The following is a 25,398-nucleotide window of genomic DNA, read 5'->3' as shown; positions in this document are numbered from 1 at the left end:
GGTTAGTGTGCATTCAGGTTAAAGTACCCACCGGGATATAAAAACAAGCCCACACATACATACAGTATTAACCACAAATGTTTTGTCCACCACTGTTTTATTTTTAAGATCTTTTCAAAATGTTAACATCTGTATCTATTAAAAAATTAATGAGTGAGCACAAGTTGATCTGAGAGCTTCCTTTTAGGAAGTCTCAGAAGAGACCAAATGTTTTTAAGTGTATCAGTGTCAGACATGATGCTGATAGTGATCCCCACATGTGTCGTTACTGATCTACTGCAGTTGCAGCATTGATTTACCGAAGGGATAGGCTGTGGAGATGTGGGCGATGTGCCACACATACAGTGATGTGGTCATTTCTCTACTGCTGTGCATCACAGCCCCTGTAGGGTTTCAGTCCAGCTATCTAATTACTTCCTTTTAGGATTGTGTTTGGAGCATCTTAAAAGTCATGTCAACAACCATCAAAGAAATGTAGTATAAAGGAACAAGTGTTTGAATTTTGGTGAGGCTTCCCTGCCTGTTTCGAAACAGTTTCTTAAAAGTAAAATATTACTTTTTCTAAACATTTTGACTTTCTTATCTTAAACTGCAGCAATGTTCTACAGGTATCTGTGACTGCTGTTTGATTGAAATCAAAATTTTTATTACACAATTCCAAACATTTTGTAACATTAACAAACAATTTTAGATTACTGCACATTCTTGGCAGAGGTATGTGCTCTCTGGATGCCCTGTTTGACATTGATTGTTATCAGCTGGTAGAATAGAAAAGTAGGAAGAATTTGATCGTAATAAATATATGTTTTCATAATAAGCTGTCCCACCTCCCTCTAATGTTGTTTGTCTGCCTTCCATCTCATGATGTTTGCGTTTTTTTCCAATTACAGGTTTACCACATGGTACAGTAATCAGTCTGTACCCTTTTACACATTGCATTTAAATATGACAATATTGTACAGGTTAGTGGAGCAATGTGAACGTGGCTGAAGGCAGTGCAAAGAAGTGAAAAGTCCTCGAATCATAATTATTATGTAGCATGAAGATGGGCTTAGTTATACTACTCTCAGTAAAACAGCAGAGAACTATATCATGGCATATGTACACACATTTTTACACTGGGAGAGCTTCATATTGCATTTTGACTGCACGCAAACACCCCTGCAGTTTAAAGGAAACTGATTTTAGAGGTACAGTTTTGTGGTGTCAATATGACACCTGAAAAAAGTTTAAAAACATGTTATAACCACATTAGATCAGACATTTTTCAAACCTGAATAAAAGTATTTTTTTTTTTATCCAGGTTATATTTAAAAATTAGTTTTAAATTTGTGCTACTTGTTTTTGGGCTGCATGATTTTAGATGAAATAAAAATCATGATTGTCTTGCTCGTAATTGAAATCATGATTCACTCTTGCGATTTCTGTTTTGAATATACATGCATGTGTTTGCACTCATTTACCTGATACAGAAGGAAATATGATGGTGCTTGATATAGGATGGATATATCAACTTTCTATTTTGTGCTTACCTTCTGGTGGTTTTGTTTTTTTGATCTGCTGTTTAGGGAGAAAGTAGGACTGCTTGCGTAGATGCAGATGATGGCCTGAATGTCCAATGGTATCAATCAAGATTGCATTTTTGATACAATCAATCATGCAGTTCACATTTTTTTCTAAGTATCCTTAGATGGAAATCCCAAATGTATTTAGCAAAATGGCTGAATAAAGCTAACATCTGTGTTTTCTCTGTCAGGCTCAAAAACTAATGTTTAAATTAATTTATGCAAAAACACAATGTTTTTTTTTTTTTTTTAGAGCTGCAGGGAGCTCAAAATTTCTTCTCTGATACCGTTTTGTGCAACTCCTCATTTCCCCAAATCTCTACAATGGAGGCAGAGAGTGCAACATTAGCATGACCCACAGAGCCACAATAGCCACATTAATGGAAAATAGTCCCTGTTGGAATAAACCAGAATTATCCTTTAACAACCCCCAGGTGACCCATAAGCTCACTGAGCTTACACTCACTGAGTGGCACCAAACTGCCCAGCAGGAGGAACAGACTGTGGAGATTAACAGTGCTCGCATCCTTTTTGTCTACCTATGCTTTTCTGAATATAACACATACAGACAAGTCTTTGTTTTGCAGACAAGTAAAATGAGAAATCAGTATGTACAGTTGTGACTCTGTCTTTGCCTGCAGTTCGAAGAGCAGTGCAGGCTCAGTGTGCACGCATCTTGGTTTTGTAGTGGATTAGAAGTGACACTTACTGCAGGCTGGCTGAGTCTGAGCCTTGTTTACTCTGACTGGGTCTTAGCCGGGGACTCAAACCATCATTAGGCTGCGAAATGACTCAACATTGGGTCAGATCTCCAGACAGGCAGAGAGAAAGAAGACTAAAGAAGGAAAAACTGTAGGAGGAACAATTCCGAAGGAAAGAAGAGAAACAAAAAGAGAGGCTATTTCCTGAATTTGCCTGGAGATAGAGGGAGCCGGATGACTGCAGCAAGGGGGTAGCTGGAGGCCAGGACGTGTTATGGTCCAACCCATGTACAAATAAATAGTCAGATTGGTCTAAAATAAACACAAATTGCTCATGTCAGTGTGGAGCAGATGGACGAATAACCCCACCCAGGACCGGGACTGGACGGCAGGCCCTAAACATGTGCTGCTGTTGTGCAGACACACTGCAGGTCAAGTTTTCCCTGCTTTGGTGTGAGGCCTTTTGTAACAACGCCCACACAGGGAAAATATGGGCCTGCAGAAAACAACCATTTCAGACCTTTAACCAATTCAAAATGGAGTCGAGTGAAAGAGGATCAGTGCGATGTCTTCTCAAGAAAGGTTGGAAATATTCCCTGCTCGTTTTTATACCACCTCAGACCTGCATGTTGTTCTGATGATGTAACGGAAAGCAATAGGCTCATGTGGGCAGGTGAAATAAAAGCTGTGCATTTCTACAAAAACAGAATCTCTAAGAATAAAAGATCACACTATGATGAAGACGACAAGCAAATGGAGCCTACGGACTCACATAACAACAAAGCAGAGTAAAAAGAATAATTAAACTGCTCCTTGGATATGGCAGGACATGAATCTTTACTGAAAAGTGCCTGCTGTTGAGAAGAGGTGAGTTATATTCCTTCAAAGTTCGCCTAATGGACTGTAAGACAGAAATATAGATGGCTGGCTCTAGATCAGAAGATTTAAGCCTTTTACACACATGGAACTTGCTTTTCTGGTTAAATTATCTGGGAAAATTAGCAGTTCACACATAGGTCCTCAACTGTTTATGGAAAAATCAGTGTTGTACGTTCTTAATTGTTCTTTCTTCCGGAATGAACTTGAATCACTTCACTGTCAATGGTCTTCTGATGATGACACAGCAAGTTTTTGTTTACGAATACATGCTTTGACATAGTTTTCAGGAATTTTTTATGGTAAAAAATATAGAAATAGTCACTTTACTCTTACAGCTTTGTTATATCACTAAACTTGCATATCAATGGTCTATTGTTGGTCATTGAAAACAATTTGCTGTTGCATAATTTTGAGAACTTTTTACTGGGAATAAAACAAAAAGAGATTATTGATGTGTAAAGTGATTTTGGTGATCCTACACTAAATAAGACTAAAGTTATTGAATATTTTTTATAGTATCTCTTTTTTTCAGTGTTGCACTTGTTAGACGGTCCCTTCATTCATCTCAGCCGGCTGTACATGGGAACCAGTGTTATTCGTCTCAGCTCAGAGAGAGAGGCTCATTTTGTGAAAATTAAGTTGTACCCATTTGTCTACCTTCCTGTGGCAGGAGTGAAATGTTTGTGTTTTAACAATGTTTTGTTAATGAGTTATTGATGTTCGAATCTCCCAATATCTTTCTAACTTTACCAAAGTTGTGTTTCCACGTCCTTCTATCAAACGAGTGCCTTTGCTGGAACCGTTACTGTGTGACTCACACAGGAAGTTGCAGTGACTGCTATCCGTTTGGTAAATGAGAACTTGATCTCATTTACTTTTCCTTCATTGTTGACATCTACCCGGTGCTTGTTGTTACAATTGTGTTCTCATTATCAGCCCAGCGCAAAGTTTCTCATTAATATGCTTTACTCACAGGTGTGTGCATTGACCTCGATATGGAGCCTCTCCTCTCCTCTCCTCTCCTCTCCTCTCCTCTCCTCTCCTCTCCTCTCCTCTCCTCTCCTCTCCTCTCTTCCCCATTGTAACTGCTGTCATGTTTTTGCTTCTTTGAAATATGATTTGATCTACTGAGGTAAAATAATTTATTCTGACCTCATGTCCTGTTTTGAACTTTTCATTTGTTTGGTACCATATAATGTATTATATAATAAAAGAGACGCTGAAAATACAAGTTGAATTTATTTTAAATCTTTCTGTATCTGATCAGGCTTTCCCTACAAGAACACTCCATCAACATGAGCAAAAATAAACAAGACGCTTATGAGGTGCGCTGCAAAATTCCTCTAAATCCTTCAGTTTACACACTGTCTGCTGGTTAATCTCAGACTTCTACCTCCTTCTGACCTGCTGCTGCCGCTTTGGTGGTCTTGGGCTTCGATGGAAACGTTCTATATGAAATAATTTGACACAGATCCTCTCTCCTATCAAGAGAAGATTTAGTAGTAAAAGGATTATTCTGTTTATACAACCGCTTTTAAAGTAAAAACCCTAAAACCTGATGGATTATAGATTGGTTTATGTATTTATTTTATGTTTTTTTAGTTTTTTGGGCTGATAAAATCAGTTGGGGCTGCACACAATGAAACTCAACAATTGCTGGGAACTATATGACTATTAATCAACTACCACTCTAACACACACACACACACACACACACACACACACACACACACACACACACACACACACACACACACACACACACAAAGAGACGGCAAGACTCATCAGCTTCATCTTTGAGATGAGGAATGTTGTTTGCGCTGCAACTCCGATATCAATCACACTTTGTCTGGGCATTGATTATTGATCAGTGCATTGATCACTGTTTGCTTGGTGCTTCACTGTAATGACTGTGTAGCTGTGGTAGAAAGAGTTCCACACAGAACTTTTTGACGGCTGAAGTCTTCTTTGCATGTTTCTCCTGTTTGCTCCATGTCATCTAATCTCACAGCGCAACACGGTTCTACCTGCAAAGCTCTGTACTATGGTACCAACGTGTTTTTATTCGTATTATGTTGTTAACTGCCAGTTGTCAGACAGCTTTTAGCTGCATTACCGCCTGCGTGCAGATCTTATTAGCATTTTAGCAGAACTAAAGCACTTTGTTAACATGTGTTCTGATTCGTTGTGCTTTTCTTGCATTGCATTGATTTGCCTGTTGTTTGTTTGCATTCTCACCCATCTTATTTCCATCTTTGGCAGATAGATAATTACGAAGGATAAATCAGCTTGAGGGGAAAATGGGAGAAAATCCATACCCTGAATCCTCTATGAATGCTAAAGAACCTATTAAGAGCATACGACGCGTTAGTCTTGTTGTTTTCTCCTTCGACATTAAGCAGCTTAATTTTTATTCATATCGCACAAAGGACATTGTAGCAAATGGTACTCATATCTCAGCATGTCTTAACATTTGAGCGAGAGGTTACTTGGCTGTTGTATGGTTAAATATTTTTTATTTATCCCATTAAAACATTGTGTTCCTCCATTAATCAATACAGGGATCATTAGGTGAAGGCATCAGATAATTCCAGCTGTTGATTCAGTTCCCGTGTAGGTGCAGTACTGGCTGCCTGTCTGAGTAATCACTGGTGACACCTGCATGTCTTCTTCACACGAGGCGCTCGAATCTTCAGAGGTGTTATGGACCTGGATGTAACTGCAATGTCAACATGTCTTTGCGTGTTTAGTTGATATGATGGAGTACTTGTGGCGTTATCTGTGGGTGGCTCCTTTCCCCCTCATTCAAAACAGTGAAAATAAGATGGAAGAGGAAAATAAAAAAATGTTTGTCTCAAGGCATTGTCCATATAGTTGAGAAAATTAAATTACGTTTTATTCTTGCACAGGTCAGGCATGTTTCGCACAATTATAGTCGTTAATATTTTTAAATTCGCGAGTTGTAACTTCTGTACTGGTTGGCTCTTGTATTCCTCCAAAGATTTATCAATGAATGTGACCTCCTTGTCGTACACCATTTGCTTTTGTTTTGAGGCGAGTTTCAGTTTTATCTAGCTTGTCTGAAAACAGGATTGAAGACAGTACAATGGTGGAAGCGATGATGCAGTGTTGACCCAGCTGTGTCAGGCACTACAAAGTGCAACTATGAATTTGATTAATAGGAATTACGCTTTGCATGACTGCCACGCCAGCAGTGTTGTGCTGCAGTGCTTAATATGTTGGTCACTAACATGTTGGTCAGTAGGCCCTGCGGGATCAGTCCTGGCAGAGAAACATGGATGTACTGCAATATTTCTGGCTAAATATTTACAAACATCTGGTAAATGGCCTACATAGGCACAAGCTACTGTAACTTGGGTTCTTTGAGGTGAGCTTATTGCTTTTTTTTTTTTCAAATGGAATATTGAAATATCTTTAAGCGCAAAAAGTAAAGTCACCAGTAAAGTTTCTTCTTGGCTCAGCTTTAAATGCAGCTGGTCAGTCGAGGCGTTTTGTAGCACCGTAACACCGTAACACCTTGGTTTTGTCGACATGCAGTGTGCCGTCTACCTCTGCCCTGGTTCATTACGACAAGGGAAACAATGACCCAGAATCAAATTGACCTGAGTGCTTTAAATCAAGGCTGCACCGAAAGAAATAAATTCTCTCCCCACCAGCACGCCCAGTGCCAACTAGGACAAGTAATCCAGACAGAATAAAAACGTCCTCTTAGAGGACACTGAGGGAGAGAGGGATGAAGGAGTGAAGACAAGCTAAGAATGGAATAATTAAAGAGAGAGGAGCCAGATTGGTGACTGGATAAATGGAGAGGTGGTGTATCGCTTCAGCTGCTTAGTTTGCTTTCTGACATCAAGACAAGTTATCATATCACAGGACACTGATCTGAGCAGTCCCACTGAAACTAAAATAAGTAACAAAATGATCCACACAACTGTTCTTTTTCACTTGTCTACTTGTTAGCATGATAATCTAATAATCTAATAGTTAGGGATATATTTTGAACCTGAATATTTTTTAAGCCCTTACCAAAACGTGTCAGCAGCATTGTGTCCTTGAAAACTGCAAAATGTCTGATCAGGTTGAAAACTTCTTTACTGTTTGTTTGATCAGATAGTTCATGAAGTAAAAAGCCAATTGTGATGTTTTTATTAAGGAAATGTTTTTGAAGACACAACAGAATTACAATTTTTAAAACAATAAAGAAGGTAGGAGATAAGATTGTTTTGACAGCTGCTGTTTCCAAGATAAAGAATGAACCATCAAAGTCAAGTCACCTGCAGTTTAAGGCCATTTTATTCTGTTTCATGTATTGTGCGTCTATTTGGTCCTCAGGAATTACGGCATCACTGCCATAAGGTGCAATATGCACATGAACAGCAGGGGCAGTGTACGGGCAGAATGAGGATGTGACACGGTCAGTAGCGATGACAGCAGGGTAGAGACAAGAATGGCAGAAAAGTTAATAGACTGGGTAATTATTCCATTTGTACCATACGGTCATTGCTGCTGCACAGTGACAAAAATGCTTGCTGCTGTGAGATCAGTACCACATTAGAAGTTGACATGGATGAAGAAAATGGAGATGAGTTTGTTACCGTTTCATCCGTGCACGGTGGAAAATGCCCAAAAAAGTGGGGTTGGTGACGATGGCTTGTTTTGTACCTCAGTCGTCAGACACCTAAGGAACTTTATTAAACAGTGGTCCAGTGAGATTGACTTTCCAGAAAGTAATGCGGTAATGTTCCCATGTTTATTGCCTACATCATGCATAGGTTCTCTTTTTATCTTTTGTGTGCCCTTGAGTGGGAATTTCCAGTAACACGTACATCTACGAGTATGTGAACAACTGCTTTCATTACGCAGCTGGTTATCTATGCTAACATGTGGTTAAAACAAAGTATATGTCCATTCTTAGAGGTGTAGGTGGGCAGATTTTGTTACCTTTTAGTAACCTTGTACTTGCAACAATGGCAGCAGTGGTAGAGCGAGATGAAGAATTACATTGCAACTTGCAACATGTGCAAATATCAAGGAATTGAAGCCACAGCAAGAACAAGGCCTTCATTAAAAAAAAAAAAAAAAAAGTTGTCAATGGTCCTTTGTAGTCTGCTCACATTAGGTGAGGATCTCAGCTGTTTACAGCTTAGTGAGTTTGGGTGCACAACATGCGTCACATGATGGTCAAGGCTGACTGGTTAAAGGCTACTCCGGAGGTGCCAAAATTAACCCGAGGTCTACACCCACTAGGATGCTATGACTGGAAACAATCCCCAATGTAGCGTGGTCAGACCCATGTATTCACACAGTAGGTATGGGTCTGGTAATACCAGGCTAGTGTCTTCAGGCATTTTTCAGACATTTTGTTTTACCAAAGGAGTCAGAGCTGTTTGTGGTGTTCCAGTTAGCCACCATATCCAAGAGACAAGCTGTTCCTGCATTTTACTTAAAACATCCTTTCAGGCTTTTTCTCCGAAGTTTAACATCAGAGCTAAATGGCTCACTGAAGCCTGTTCAGTTTTCTATTGATCTGTTTACGAACAACAGCAGCTGCTGTTGAGTTATAAGGTTTTCTCCTTATTATCTTTGAACAAAAAGGAAATTGCTAATGAGCTGAGACAGACATCCGTAGCATAACATGACATAAAACATTGACAAATTGGTTCATCCCAGGAGAGACAAAGATCAAAAAGTCTGTAAAAATCTAAATTCCCAAAAGATAATGACCTTTTAAATGTTCATGCACAACACAGAGGCCTCTAATATTGGAATCTTATTACAAAATTAGACAAATGAAAAAAAGCCCTCTTTATTTATATAACTGAAGGAAATGTATAGATAATCCTGCAGTCAGTAATTAAAGCTCTGTGCATTGTGATAGTACAGTGCCTACCACTGTGTTGAGTGTGTGTGTGTGTGTGTGTGTGTGTGTGTGTGTGTGTGTGTGTGTCTGTCTGTGTGTCTGTACCAAACACAGACCTGCGTTCCATCAGTTGGACTTCACTGACTTTAGTTTGACATGGCCAGGGGTCGTGTTTCGGCTAATGAATGCGGTTGTCAGAAAGGTCAGATGTCAAATCTCAGAGTAACAGTCAAAACCAACTGCTTCCTGTTTTAATGGCCATGTGCTGTGTCATTAGCAGTTTATGCTGTGTTTCTTCAACACTGGCTCAGGACCTGGAATCATTTTTAGCGTGTGATAATGAGGCCTTTGGGGTAAAATTTAAGTTTCTGGAAAGAAAAGCTGTCACATAAGTTCAAGGGCTGGTGGCACCGTCTGATCTTTAAAGGATAATAACTTTTTTTTTCACAGTTTTTGCCATCATTTCTATTAGCTAAGATAACATTGTACTCTCCAATTTAAATGCTCACATCAACAAAGCAACATTGCTGGAAGCATGAGCAGTAACAGACTCCTTCAACTGTTAAACACTCTGGTTAGTTTATCTTATTTTGAAAAGAAAACAAAGGTGAATAGTAACGTTTTTCCCAAAACCGTCCCTAAACAAAAAAATTTAAACCTTTACGACTGCATGCAAATCCACATTGTACGGCACTAACAAACCAGGGCTGTCCTAAATCAGAGGTGGGTCATGATTTTAGAATATTCAAATAGTCATAAAAATATAAACAATTATTTAGTGTATGCATTGTAATGCATCACTCCTGTCAGAAGGTGGCGGTAATACAATTTTTGCTTGAATAGCTCATCCCTGCTCCAAATCCATGATCCATGTCTGCCAGGTGTTGCATTCTCAATAATTCATAAGAAAAACTTTTCAATGCTGAAGAGTAGTCGGAGTCAGGTGTTGAGCTACCGAGGGTTGCCTCTTCTAGTAAAAGATGTAAATGTATTCTTTGACTTTAAAACAGGAGCCTGATGTTGTCTATCCCTTCTGAAACTGCTGCATGTTTAAATCAGTGTAGTTTATTTTATGAAAAGAAATGTCGATATATGCAGTGGGAAGTGGTACTGAGGAAATTTGGTTTGGTGTGTAGTGCTTTCAAAACTTGGGCAAACTCAACCTGAAATGAAAAGTATTGTATTTTAGTATTTTTTTTTTTATCTAGTATTTTAGGCCCACAGCTTGAGCACCATCACACAACAGGTGATTACCTAGATGTCATGAATGGTAAAAAGCCATTGGTTTTAAAAGGAGGACCTTCAATATGAAGATATAATCGTAACCTGCTTGCGTCAGGTATCTATTAACATGTGATAAACACCACACATTGTAAAGTTTTCTGTTATGCAATCAATGGTCAATGTATTTATTTTTCATTGAGCATAATGTGTCATCTGAGGCCGTCACCTTCAACAGTATCGGCGAAAGACCCAGCGTGCGGACAATAACTGCAACTTTTTTTTTCTTACTAGTGCCCTTCACACTTTTGTAAGGCTCAGTAATGAAACCGGAACAGACATTCGCTTTGTGAAAGTCTTTTATGGTTCAGCTAAATCATGAAATGAGAAGAAGTCATTTCATTTCACTGGAACAGGCTGAATTGCTTATTTGAAACATGAAATTGGATTGTGCTCTTTCAGTGCAAATATCTTCACAAAATAATCCCATTGCACTTTTTCAAAAAGTGGTGCAAAAATCTGACAGATTGAAACAGAAGCTTTAAACGGCTGCATGGCACTCAATTCTCAATTTTTACATCGGGGCCTTGCACAAATCCTGTAATAAATTTCCCGTTTTGTACTGGGATTAATCGGGAAATTGTCTTCTTTGCGTCACAGTAAACCAAGCGAGCTCACTGATAACGGGTCATGGAGAGATACAGGGTTTCTGCAGGAGGGGACATGCTGGTATCTGTTCGTTACTCGTTCGACAGCTGAAACCCCTGCTACTGTCTGCTGAGTGTCTTTGGTGGGCTTTTTAATCAGCTCGGCCCTCCTCTGGTATTAGCAGGTGATTAAATGAATTAGCGCGACGTGGCGACATTGGCACTGGCCTGGAACATGGGTTCTCAGGGATTCAGGGGGCAACGCTGGTGAATGGAGGAGGGGGCTGAGTGGAGCGCCACAGCTCCCCGTCCTTCGGCTCAGGCCAGTCACCCATCATGCATGCGAACACAGTGTACACTCACTTTCTCATAACACAGAAGGGGTTTGTACAACTCACGTGAATATGCACACATGTAGATAAAAGCCAGAGACGCAGACAGACACACGCTCAGTCAGACACACTGGGCCATTGTGTGCGACACTGTCGCCACTGTGTCGCCACGCAGCGCGTCCTGACACAGCACACGCCTCCTCGCTGCTAAATGTCAGGCGATGTTACTGACATTATTAATGCTGCACTTCGCAGCACCAAGTGTATGCGTGTGTTTGTGTGTGTCGGTATACTCAAGTCTGGTGACAGTTGTTTATTTTTGTTGTTGTGTAGAGTAGGGAAAAGTAGTTTTGAATTGATTGGACAAACCGGTCGACTAATTATTCGATCATTTGAGTGTCTTTTTGTTAAATGTTTATTTTCTGCTTTTCTTTATTTTAGATCTGAGTACTGTACAGTTGGTTAGACCAAACTTGATTCTTAAATGTGTCCTCTGCGTCTGTAATCTGCTTTTTTCACAATTTTCTGACATTTTGGAGATGGATCCAATCAATAAAGGAGGAGTCAATAAAAAAAATTGCCAGATTGACACCGAAAATAATAATTAGATGTAGCCACAGCATTGAGGGACCCTTCAATACTTTATTTTAAGGCTTTAAAGGACACTTTTGGTTTTATTTTCAAAACTTTTTTCCTAATACATAACTGAAATTTCAGTTGAATAAATCTCTTTCAGTTAACTTTTTTTTTTTTTTTTTTTTTATAAATGTGATTAGTTTGTTGATGTAATAATTATTTCTAATTAATTGCTTGAATCTTTTCATACTGAAGTTTGGTTTTAGTGATGCAACTTGAGATTGTGTTCATGACAAATGATGAATCGGTCCCTCAAAAGTCTAAAAAACATGAAAAAAAACTGCCTTTGCTTAGCCAAAGGTGAAGCATTGTCATTGATTTTACCAATAAAAAGTAATCTCTGTTTATCAAAGTTACATATGTAGATGTGTTTTCCAAGGCAAAGTTGACGGGATTGGTTCCCTAGGTGTGTGACATATGAAATCCTGGCTGTGTGAATCAGTGTTTTTGAGACTGTTATTGTTACACTGCAGTTCTGAAGTTGAAATGTTCAGCCACAGCGTTGACAGCCTATTTCACTAATCGCATATCTTCTAGTACATAAAAAACACAACATGGACGTGTCAACAAGGTTAAAAACTTAAAAGACTGAAGGAGGTCTTTAAATTGATTGGTTATTTTGACCAACAGTCCAAAACTGCTAAATATCAACTATCAAATTAAATTATGACAAAAACAACATCAGTAATAATGTTTGGCATTTAAAAAAAAAAAAAAAAAAAAAAAAAAAAAAACCAGACCTACGTGCATTATTTTCTTCGTGGTTGTGTGCCTCTCCCTTTCTTTGAGTACACTTTTGCGTTTGGGGGACATTTTATAAAGATATTAGACATTCATAACAGGATGAGAGTGAGTGAATGGGAAGTCTTTAAAAAGATATGGTCTTCATTTGAGGTTTCATTAAAGTCTTTTATTAGGTGTTAAATAGAGAGGTGCATACTTATGATAAAAAAAACATTTTTTTTTTTTTTAATGTTCTCAATAGAAAATTTTTCACCCTACCTGGTTTCCGTCAGCCTTGGATTGTGCTCTTAACACTGACATGTTTTTGTAGTCAGCCAGCATCCTCCTGTACTTTTCTCCTCTCTGTAGAATAAATGAGATAGAAGTGATGTTTAATATGAAGCCTTCTTCCTCACAATGTTTTACAGAGGTGTTGGGGAGGATGTAGAGGTGATAAGACCTCCAGTGTTCGACCACTGGGCTTCGTTTTGAGCTCCAGACCAAATAACCTCTCTTTCTAAAAGAATCTGCATCAGGACACTGATGTTGTTGGTCCTTAGACAAAAATATTCACTGCGAGAATTTACTTCTGCTCGAAAAATCTAATTGAGATTCATATGCAGCTTCAAAGAAGTGAACAGACAAGAGTGCTTACCTTCGCATGTGGAATTAACTCTGTGTTGACTCTTCATGAGCTTTTCTCACAGAACTTGCTATGACTCTGTTAGTTTATTTGGCTGGTGGAGGGATTTTCTTACAATTACAAAAAAAAACGCAGCCTTTTAATTACAGATAAAACATTTAGTTGGCTTCGGCCCGGCCTGTTTGTTGAGTGGACGTTTTTGTTATCAGTGCCACTGTTTTCTTAGCACTGTCAGAGTATTAGCTCTCACACTTTTGATGATGGGAATAAGCACATTTTGTGGAGTTGTTTGTTGTGTAATGGATTTCAGTCCTGTTCGATAATGGGTATTGGTGGAGTTTAATACAAAAATGAACACTCCTTGAGCAGCTGGTTTGGGTTAAAAAAAAGAAGAAGCATTTGGTGCATCTGTTTCCAGTGCAGCCAAACAAACCCCAAAAGTTGTTTGACTAAAGAAGTAAAAAAACAGGGAGTTGATCACTTGGCAGAGAAGTTGAAGGTGTGTGCAGCAAAAAATATGTGTTCTGGTTTTGTGCACATCATTTATATCGGGGGTCTCCAACCTTTTTACTTCAGAGAGCTACTTTGACTAAATGAAAGTGTCACTCATAGCTCTCGGACAAGGGAACATTTACTCACATAACATAAGCTCCACCAAACCAGCTGAATAAACTTTTTTTTTATGTGAACAATAACAACTTGATACTTAACACACACATACTCAACCTGGAGACCCCTGCTTTAAATGAATAATTGTAGTTCGTGCTGAATGTAACCTATTGTTTTGTCTGTGGCTGCTTCAACATTAACGCCTGTATTTAAATACCTGAACACGTTGAAGATGAAGCAGCGGCTGCAGGAAATGTTCAGCGTGCATCAGTAGTACCTTAATACAGCTCTGATATAGCATAAAGTGAGTGATCAGTAAAAGCAAGTAATGTCAGTGAGATAAAATTACGTTTGTTTACAGGCATGCATTTATGCTGTGGTTGGTAGTTTAAATCCAGTGCAGGAGTATTTGACTCCTCCACTGCCAATGAAAACTACAATAAAATCAGATAATCACTGAATGTTCATACATGGAATGGCTAAAAATAGAATTCTGTAATTTAACTGTATCAAAATATTAGTTTTGATTTATTGAAACATTGACTACACAGATTTCAACAGCATCTCTATCATTGTTATGTATGTTTATCAAGTACATCTTATTTCTCTCTATATTGTCCATATTGTGAAAATCTAGGCCGAGGCTCGACACCTGGAGACTGAACTTATTTGTTTTTTGTCGGCCTGTTTCCACAGGAGCCAGGGTCAAGACAATCCAGTTGCACCGGCCAGCGTTGCAGACGCGGAGAAAACACACTACGGATGCTTGTGAGTGATGAACACAAACACACATTTCTACTGCAAATAGTTTTATGACCTAGATCACTTTCCGGTGATGAAATTCCTCTTCAAGGATCATAACTTTAAAGCTCCAAAGTACCAATATCTATCATTTACACATCCTGTACGTTAGATATTACATGTACCAAAATTTTTTTCCAGCGTGACAACAGTTCTCCAGATTTACTTTACTGGTGGCAGCACAGAGGTAACAGAGTGGAGTTTAAAAACTCCACTCTGTTACACAAGCAGAGTGTGTGTACACACAGGGACGTGCAGCAACACACAAACATGCCAAAGATTAAAAATTAAAAGATTACAATATGAAACATTGTTATAATGCACTTTAACCTGCTTTCAAGCAGATCCATTTTCTCTGCAGAGAAGAGTTGTTTCCTACCACTTGACAAATCTGACTTTAATAGCAACCTACCTAAGGCCACCTGGCTTTGAAAGGAGATGATGCTCTGAATAGTTTATTTCATGTTATGCCCACCTATTAAAAATTATGAGACTAAGAAAACCATGCCTCTTACTTTGTGCTCAGATTATCCGCCGTTTAACTAATAAAAATGGATTTAGACTCGTCATAAATGCATTTGTGCCATGTGCTCTGGACTGTAAAATTAGAGCCGTTTATCAGCAAGTGATGTTTTCTCACTTGTCATGGAGATGGATCTGCAGACATACAACAGGTTTCATTTAGGAGTCCTTGTGTGAGCATCAGGGGTTCATTCTGGACTCTGAAAACAATTTTCCTCAGTTGTCATGGAAATATATTAGTGAGCTCGTTAGTAAACACTTCATAGCTCAGTACGTTATCACATACTGTGTTCATGTATCAAATTTATCTCTGTCATCTCAGCAAACTGTTTTTGCTGATGATGGCTCTCATAATCCCTGTACCTGCACCTTGAGTCTGTTTTCTTTGTGAAATCGAATGACTAAATGTTTACCACTCACTGCTGCTGGTATACATGATTGAAAAATTATCCAACACTGAAGCAGGAAATGGAGACAAAATGCCAGCAGGACATGTAATAATGATAAGAGGTTTAGATGAAATCCTGCTTGTGGTGTGTTTTGTGCTGCACTGTACTGTTGCCTGTATCTATACATCAGTAATATATTGTCCTTCCTGCCAAATCACCTTCATAATGATGATTGAAAGTCCAGAATGACCTCAATCCAGTCAGTTTGAGATATTAATGATTCAAAGCAGATGTGCATGCGCACGCTAACACACACACACACACACACACACACACACACACACACACACACACACACACACACACACACACACTCTCAAACACACTTTTGTGATGCTATTAAGTTTGAGGCCTTTGTTGGAAGCATTTATTTCCTGCTCAAGCATTTTAAAACTCATTCATGCCCAACCTAAACATACTATTCTCTAATCTAACAAGTAAGGACCGGTCCTCCTAAGTGTGGGAACTCATGAACACACTCTATAATTGCCGATGCTGCAGAGAAGAAAATGGATCATAGCGTGACTACTCGGTGACAGAGCTTTTGTACTGGCAGTTAGCCCAGCGAGATAAAGTCAGCGGCTCAAAGCAAGCATCAAAACTGTTTACCTTGGAAAATGGGGCCCAATTTTTTGGCAGATTGTGTTTTGAAGGCCCTGTAGATGCCTTTAATAATGCAGATTTTCTGAATGTTTTGGTCTGGCAGGTCAGCAGCAGATACACTTTTAACAGGGATGTCAATTATAGATGGAGACTGAAAGGTAAAGATGTCATGGCTGTCGACTTTTTCAGAAAAGAACGAACATTTTTCAAAAGTCCAGACCAGACACCTATTTAATTTAGGAGTGTGAGTGGCATCGTTTGCATTCATGTGACCTTGTAAACATAACAAAGCATTGGGTTTTGTGTAGGTGCCAATTTATGAAAACCACGACCTGAATAAACTCTGAGGCAAACAGAAGAAAAACATGTTGGTAATTGTAACTCTATTTTGGGAGTTTGCTTTGGGCATAAACAATTTACTGATCGCAGCAGCTGCTCGATGTTCTTTGTCTGACCTGTTTTTTTTTCCAAATAATCGGTATCAAATTAAGGCTGTGAATTTCCAGAAAGATGTGAAATACAGGGTGTTGGTGCAGTGCTACATCTGTATCTGAAGCCAGAGAGATGATTGAGGTCAATCTGTGATTTGCTGCCTTGGCCCCAGGGACCGGCTGTGATATCACCGAAGGGCTTAACGTTACGCACAGCTCCCTGGGTTTCACATATATTCTAAAAATTTGTCTTTGCCTCCTGCTAGGACGTAATAACATTTACACGTGTTTGCATTGTCTGTTTTCTAAGCCCAGCTGAAGCCTCTAATGGGCAAGACAATCTTGCCTGGGGGCCCACAAATGATTTATTCTCTTCCATCTTCAAGTGTTAATAAATGCCAAAGGCTGTGCTGATGTAATTTTTCTCTTTACTTGTTTTTAATCTTACAAAAAACAGAGCACATCAGCATGTGGGCTCTCTTCTTAGATTTTATTATTTGTCTCATCAGTGAGAAAGACGTCAGTTAGATCACCACAGAAACTTTTTTTTAAACCTGCAGCCCCCTGAATATAGCATCATTAAGTTAAAGCCATGCCCTTCGGGTACTAATTTCCTGGAAGGAGATCGATGTTGATCAGAAACTCATCAACCTTCTCACTTTTTTGGTTTTGGGGTGTTCGGGTTGTGGGATGGTAGGAAAAATGGTTATTATTCTGAAAATCTGTGTAACTCTCTGAAAAAAATCATTCTAGTCTTGGCAGCATGCTCTCCTCTTATATTTTCCATGAGTGGGCAGTAATCACAATGTTAATGTAGGAGAGCAAAGACAATTCAGCCACAAGTGACAAGTGAATTTTTGGTGTAAATTCAATGAATAAATAGCTAATGTTAAATAACACATGAAAAGCCTGTTTTGCAGATTTTGAATTATTATCCCTCCATCACTGATTCTTCACCTTATGTCGGCCTGCAGGTGAAAATGCAACATTTGAGTTTGCTGTGATTTATGAGCTCTCGACTGTACTTGTGTGTCTCTCATCCGTAGACCCTCTGCACTATTTGATATGTTTTTTTGTTTAGTTGGTAAAACTGGTCAGTGGTGTTTGAGTCTATGGTGAACAGTCTCTGGCATGATTTGCAAAATACTGCTCTCTGGTGAGTGTCAGACTTTTCATACGCAAACCACATCCATCGATAGAAGTAGTCCCTGTTTTAGGTTAATGCTCCCTGTTCTGTCTTAGTTGGTAGGAGTCGTTCTCCTGTTAGGAATTAACCTGTTCTGTAGCACATTGTCTTTCCTCCATGTTTGTATGTGTTGCCTTCATGCAAATGTTCCATTTGCATCTGTACTGTGCTGATGGAGAAACTGTTGTCCATTTGACAAAGACTTTAGGAAAATCTATTAGCAGAAGAACATAATATTCATAATTTGGTTTTCATTATTATATAATCACCCGGAAATAAAATAGTTTTTGTTACCTTAGAATGAGCCCTTCATATCTACATAGGGAGTGGGTCCTCTTCTACAGAGGCTGCCATGTTTCTGCAGTAGCCGAGAAGGGACAAACCAAACACTAAATCTTGAACGGTCCTTTCACATTTTCTTCAAATTTTGGGACTACGGTACATTTTATGACTAACTTACTTACTAACTTTACAACCAAGCAAATGTTATTATAGTAAATTGTACCTTAAACCTAAAAAAAAAAAAACGAGCCTTAGTGTTTGTTTAAGAATTTTATATTTTTAATCAACTAGAATTGATAAGGAAGAACAAAAGCAGGATTTTTAAATACGAGGCTGTCATTTTGTTGTCAGAGCAATTTTGCTTTGCTCATTATCTATCAGCATATTGCATAAATCTTTTCATAAATCCAGCCTTTGACAGAATGTGTGGTAAAGGTGGGTAATTGTGTATATCAATTTTCTGATGGATGTAGAAGTTGTGTGTATGTGTGTGGGTCTGTTTGTCTTAGTTACTTTTATGTGTCTTGTTTTACTGTCTCTGTGTGTGTGTGTGTGTGTGTGTGTGTGTGTGTGTGTGTGTGTGTGTGTGTGTGTGTGTGTGTGTGTGTGTGTGTGTGTGTAACACGATTACCTCTGCTCTGATTCTCCTGACTCGATCAACAGTAGCTCCTGGGTTTCATATTCTCTGCGTTAATGCCATTGACCATCAAAGACAGCTAAAGAAAAACCTGGATGTTCCTTGTTTGTCACACATCCTGTCTGAAGTTAATTCACTTTGATCGCTGAGAGAGGGAGAGGTATGCTGTGCCTGCATGGCCTGGTTCACGGTGCATCAGAGTAAACTTTAACTTCGTAAAAATCCTGCATGCTGTAAAATAAAGCAGCTCATGTGAAATGTTTTATAGATGCAAGCGGTTTGGGGTCATATTCGTTCTTCGACACACTTTATTTGTTGGCGTTTTCCTGGATCTGCTTCACTGTGAGGCTCTTATTGTGATCCTGTTGAAAACTTGAATCTTTCCAGTGGAAAAAGTTTGTGATGTTTGTGTTCTATTGTTGTATGGTTATTCTGTAACTCTTACTTATATACTGACACATCTTCAGGTTGTTCATTAGTCTGTAATGAAGTGGATGACAAATTCAAGTACATCTTTATTCTCACCATAATCTATGGAGGACATCTCAGTGTGTTATATCGTGGAAAAGCTCTGGTGTCCAGTTTTAATGGACATGTATCAGCCAATCATAATCTCATCAGCTGATATAAACCAGGGAAGGGCGGCTGTAGCTCAGCTGAGCCAACCTCAATTTCACTGATAAAATTAGGCAGTAAAAACTTTACAACTGAGCACATTTTTGTCATAGTGAATAGTAAAGTAATATGAGCAAAACAGTGAAGGCTGCAGTCTGCATTTTCTAAGACTAAAAATGAAAGGAATCGCAGGTGACGTCAAAAACAGCCTCCTTTTAACCCAGCATGGTGCATTCCCCCTTTGAGCACTGTGGTGCATGAAGATGAGCTTAAGGGTCTGTTTTATGCTGTTACTTGAATAGATGAGGCTCAGGTCCGTCAGAAACAGATGATACTGAGAGACCAAACAGTATTTATGTGCTCAATTGATACCATCACATGATTTATTCTGAGGATAACTAGAAGATATTTACATTCAAAATGTTTTGAAGAATTATTATTCCTGCAGTATGATGACTATACAGGTAGATATTATTACTTGTGCAAATGTTGTTCTGTTTCAGTATGTGGCCTTTAAAAGCAGGCAAAGATAATATTGGAGCTGCTCCCAGATATTAAATTCCTATCTATTGTTGTTTCTTCATTACAGTCCTTTCTCTAAAGATATTGAAACAAACAAATGTGTATTTGCATTTTATAATTTTGTGCCGTTGATTAGATTAAATACATATATTTCAAATGACTTGATTGATTGATTTGATTTAAGGCATAAATACATCACCACATGTCATTTTAGATGAACAGAATCACTTGAAATAGTCACAAAAAGATGAAAAATGACATCTGATTACCTTTTAAAATAGACCAAAAAACCTTGTAAATTTATTTTTTATATTGATCAGAATTTGGAGCAGTTGGTAATACAAATTAATTTTGCATGTCATACCTACTTTTCATATCACCTTGAAGCTTGAAATTTGTTTCTTATTTTTTTTCTACTGGAATACATTTACCGGCCAACAAATGAAACCATGTCATTACATCTGCTGTCTGTGTTTCTTGAATCACTTAAAAAAAAAAGTTGCGTCTGGTGACTGACCTTTTTGGGCCTGACCAATTCTTTGCAAATCATCTGCTGTATTAAAGACCTTCACAGCTCGTGCTTATCCCACAAAGCGTATGGTCTCTATCACCACTTGTCTTGAGCATCTTTGCACTGGAAACTTTTATACATCTACAGGCTTCAGGGTTAACGATCTGTGGAGGTTTAGTTTCGTTTGTGTGCTGGGATCTCTTCTGAGTCGCTAACTTGGCTGCCAGTTGAGAGTGCAACGGACAACCTCTGTTCACACATGCTGCGTTGGCAAACTGACGCCTGAAAGTGATGCTGTCGGAAGTGATTGTTCTGCTTGTTTCCTGTCCATGTTTTCAGCCGTTATGTAGGTGCTGCGAAGGAAACGAAGCATGAGCTAACTGTCAGACTGACTAGACGTAGTAGCGCGCTGCTTTGTGGAGCGTTTCAGCAGGGTTTTATTAGTGAGAGGCTACAGACATGAGTGAATGTTCATCAACATTTGTGAAATAGTAAGTAAGAACATGTTTCATGCATCAAACATTTTGTTTGTTCAAAGCTATGGAAATCCTATAGAGTGTTTTCGTATGTGTTTGCACTGTAAGTGATTGGGAACAGTTGGACTTTAATCAGGCGAATGTTTTTTTTGACTCGTGTTAAAATGTCCGTACATTGTTAAGAGTGCTGTTCAGAGGAAGTGGTCTAATTAAGCCCAATCACTAGGTTGTTTTAGCTACTGTATCAGTGTGTTGGCTATTTTTGTCCTGTCTTCTACTTTATTACGAGTGTTCATGGTTCTGCTGTTGATTTTTAGTTATTAACAAAAGATTGTTTTCTTCTAGATAATAATACGATATCCATACATTCAACACGCAGTAAGCTCTGTAGATCCTCCAAAGATGAAAATAAATTGAAGTTGGGTTTTGTTGGTTCACTAATGGTGCAGCTATCAATTGTCAGAAAAAAAAAAAAGAGAGACTTTTGTTTACGTTTGCAGCCAGAGAGGCAACATCAAAGTAACGCTAATATGAAAAGTCCCCGATTGAGCTCTCTGCCCCAGTACTTTTTTTATTCTCCTCTTCATCAGTTAGTTGTTATGCTGGTATTTGCTTGTAGCACTCAGGAAGTGGTTTACCTCGATGGAGGATGGTAGAAAAGAGGCCTATAAGAGCTCACAAAGCAAATGACACATTCAGACATTTAGACTTAAACCTATGCTCAGTCATTTAGTTAAAAATTGAAAAATTTACCTCCATCCTAGTGGAGGTACATTTGTCACCTATTCCTTAGACCTTGGAGTCATCATCTTCTAGGAGTGAAAATCATGCAAATTCATGGGAAAAAAATTGTTTATGAGACTAAAATGTTGCTTTTATTTTTGTTTTATCTCAATGTCAAGGACTGATATTTTTTTTTAACATAATAGACCAAAGACAATAGTCAAGAAACACAAGAAAGAAATTGCTCAGCACTTGGTTGCACAGTAGCTTAAGCTTGGATCTGTTTAATTGGGTCACTAAAATGCAGCACTTTGCACTTTGCTGTGGTGCGTTAGACCAGGACTCACCTTAAAAGATCACTCAAGTTCAGAGACACTTTATTTTTAAGATGAGTTTACCAGAACTGTTACTTTGCAACAGATGACTTCCACATTTTATTTAGTGATGGAGTTATTTAAAGTTTCAGCTGATAACTTTGTGGCTTTTATGAACAGTCGCTCAGCTTCTCTCTCCGTCTCCTCTCACAGGCCGTTTACTGCTGCTGAAAGGATGATGTTAACGATAATGGGAGGAGGCCACGGCCGAAGTTGCAGCCCTCGCTAGACTCATCCATTCTCCCCCGGTTTACCCCTCCGCCATCACCCACTACTGCATTCCATTCCCCCTGGTGCCATGGCCAACCACCTGGAGCTGATCCAAGAGCTGCAGCAGCTGGACAAGGTTCCCAGCCTGGAGAGGCTGCGGGCGGCCCAGAAGCGACGCACTCAGCAGCTGAAGAGATGGGCCGTATACGAGAAGGAGATGCAAAACAAGAAGCGCAAGGCGGACAAGAAGGGGCGCAATGCCAACAACCTCCTGCAATCAGAGTCCAAGAGGCACGTGTCCTTTGCTGCCAGCGTGGCTCTTCTGGAGGCATCGGCCAGGAACGATCCGGATGAAGGTAGGAGCTGAAGCTACACAAAAGCACACATGAGCAATAGAATAAACAAAGTGCAGGCACCTTGGATTTATTTTTGTTGTAATGAGACCGCACATTAAAAATAATGTGCTGGGTTTTGTTTGTAAGTTAAACCCGACACAAAGCTCGGTGATGCCACATTTGAATAATTACCCTAATTTCAGCCTCACCTCACCACTTTAGCCAGATATCAAAATGCCAAGGTCAGGAAAGCGATTAGCTGGGCTTGCCCACTTAAACTGCAAGTCGAAGTCACTCCATTCAAATTGAATTTGTTCTGCTAGGAGACTATTTTATCATTGGGTAATAATGGAGTTGTCAGATGAAACTCTGCCAGTCTTTTAATTAAAATTTCAACGGATGGTGCCCCCCTATGTGGAGATAATAATTGTTTTCCTCCAGTACAGACAGTCCCACGACGGTGTGGCTGTGTTAATAGTTTGTCTGTGATGCAGGAATGATAACAGGCTGCTATCTTTTAGATATGGCATCTAATTTAACGTCACTTTAACCTGAAATTGGATTGAACTCTCTTTTTTTCTCTATCATAACAAACACAGCCCATGGCGGTGCTACTGTACATTCGTTGCTTGTGCAAGCTGTCATCACAGATAGGAAATACGGCGAGAGGCTACTGTATTTTCATAAATATTCTTACAGAGCAGAAGCGCCTCTGCACTGTGTGTTTATACTTACCCGTGTACACATATGCATATGCACATGGACTGTGAGCTGGTTTGAATGAGCTCCAGCTGGAGTGAGAAACATTGGATGTATTGGGATTTTTGATGCCTGATGGTCTGAAGCTTTGATATAACCAGTATGCAGTAAAAGGATGTTACCTCACGGATAAAAAGGAAAGGTTTTGATCATTTAGGTCTTTAGATTATTTTAAAAAACCACAGGAGGTCGCCAGGAACAGACAAATTCTACTCATCAATAGTAGGCGTTTTTGGACCGGAGGGACTATTTCGCCGTTCTAAGAACAGTGGGAAGGGTTTCCCCCTTTTGTGTGTCCACACCAGCAAAACCTTTTTCATTCCTATAACTACGTTTTGGGGGACTTTTTTTTTTTTAAGCTCCTAACTCTGCCTGGGTACTCTTCCTCTCCTCCGTTGCAATAGGAACTGTCATGACACACACAGGAGCACAGACAACCGCCGTGTTGAAAACACAGTAAGCAGGTAAACTTCAGCTGCGAACAAAGCCTTTTGTTGATGCCTGATTCAACAAAGAGAAATAAAAACGTCGCTTTGTTTACGTGCTGCTGCGCAGCGGCGTGATGCTATTTGAAGCACAGTGATGTGATTGTCTGACTTCAGACACAACACGTTCCTGAAAATGTTTCACAATACAAGCCTTTTCATGGGGGGGGGGGATCTCTTTCTTATAAAAGGCTACAGGGGTTTTAGTTTGAAAAATACAGGAAGTGTTGCGTTTCTATTGACCCGTAATGCAGTAACTGACAATTATGCAAAATGTTACTCTTCTGCTTGTTTTTATTGGTCCTCTTGAACGAAACACGCTTTGGTTCTTCGAACAGATAAAATACAAACATGAATTTCAACCGGGTCAAGTAAACTGAAAACTGTATTTCCTCAATTAGTGAAATAAGTGGCGGAGGGTCGAATAAATGTATATTTAACATTAGTCTTGTCTATTTTGTAACGGTTTGAATTGAAAGATGTTGAAGCACTTTTTCCCCCCGCTGTCCAATCACAGTGAAGGAGGGGTGGTACAATTACACACTGGCCGCTGATTGTACCTTTCAGTGTGGCTGAGCAAACTCTAGTACAAACAGCGTATCCAGATAATAATCACAGTGAAGAAAACGGAAGCTGTAGCAATAGTCTGGCGTAGCCAGACTGTATGTGCAATATTTTTTAGCCATGATGGTGCAACAGAGTGACATGAAAATGTTCTAAAGATATTCATGGTGCTCATAGGATAAATTCTAATAACTTTGATGATCTGCAGACTTTTACTATAGCACCAACATGAGCTTGATATTTGGTTGTCTGAAAAAAGTCCCCAAATGTTATCTTTCAGGATGCATTATAATGATGTAGATATAAAAAAATTTCAGCATGTGGATGCATGGATGTGCAAATTAATTAACAGCTCTGTAAATTAAATTTACAGCAATTTCACAACTAAACTCAACATTATAACCTTCATGGCAGCTGGATTTATTGCAGGACTGTTGTATCAGACTGCATTAGTTTTAGCAAGATGTCATTATTAAACTAGAACCTGAGAGGATTTCATAAAAATCTGAATATTAGACCAGAAGTGAATGGCTGACATTTTCTTTCTGTCCATTATCAGTTAATCCTGAAGATGTTCAGTAATTAGACAATTTCAAAGCTCATTATTTGAGTCCCTTTCTTGGAAATAATAAACATATATTTACTCGTCAGCATGCTTACACTTAAAGTGATTTTTTTTCTCATAATAAATGTGCTGCCCCGTGGCTCTCACTGTGCATCACTGGGCACATGAGAGCACATTTCTTTGCTTTGTTTTGAGCAATTTCTGATGTGCAGAAGCTTCATCAGTTCGTATACTGCTGACAATGCCTGGGCATAGAAAGGTTTGCTATTGCTGTGGTTTAATGAGGGTGACTATGAAACAGGCAGAGAGATAAAAAGAAAAGGGAGACGGCATGTAGTGTTGCCCACACAGCTCCATCAGCAGCTGGCTGGCTCAGGAACTTCATAATCTCCTATCTCATTCCCTCTGGTCCCCAAATGCTCGATCAGGCGTCATGACTCCACACGGTATGCTGCTCCAGCACACAACTCACAGGCTCTGGGTTTCTTTTACAGAAATATTATGTGACAAT

The 25,398-nt window shown here is 39.1% G+C and overlaps 1 protein-coding gene across 1 annotated transcript in view; it reads left to right on the top strand.

Annotated features, from left to right (window-relative positions):
* The window catches only part of ppp1r16b (protein phosphatase 1, regulatory subunit 16B), an 87,032-nt gene that overhangs the window by 7,689 nt on the left and 53,945 nt on the right, over positions 1-25,398 (top strand). The window contains exons 2-3 of the mRNA XM_069147311.1: positions 14,534-14,605; positions 22,123-22,535. Coding sequence (XP_069003412.1) covers positions 22,268-22,535 — 268 coding nt within the window. The 5' untranslated portion in view covers positions 14,534-14,605; positions 22,123-22,267. The remainder of the gene's footprint in view (positions 1-14,533; positions 14,606-22,122; positions 22,536-25,398) is intronic.

The sequence above is a fragment of the Embiotoca jacksoni genome, unplaced genomic scaffold, assembly GCF_022577435.1.
Source record: "Embiotoca jacksoni isolate LCO1_2020_lvr unplaced genomic scaffold, fEmbJac1.0.p SCAF_1, whole genome shotgun sequence".
In the NCBI taxonomy this organism is placed as follows: domain Eukaryota; kingdom Metazoa; phylum Chordata; class Actinopteri; family Embiotocidae; genus Embiotoca; species Embiotoca jacksoni.
The sequence above is the reverse complement of the archived record's forward strand: the minus strand, read 5'-3'. Positions and strand labels throughout refer to the sequence as shown.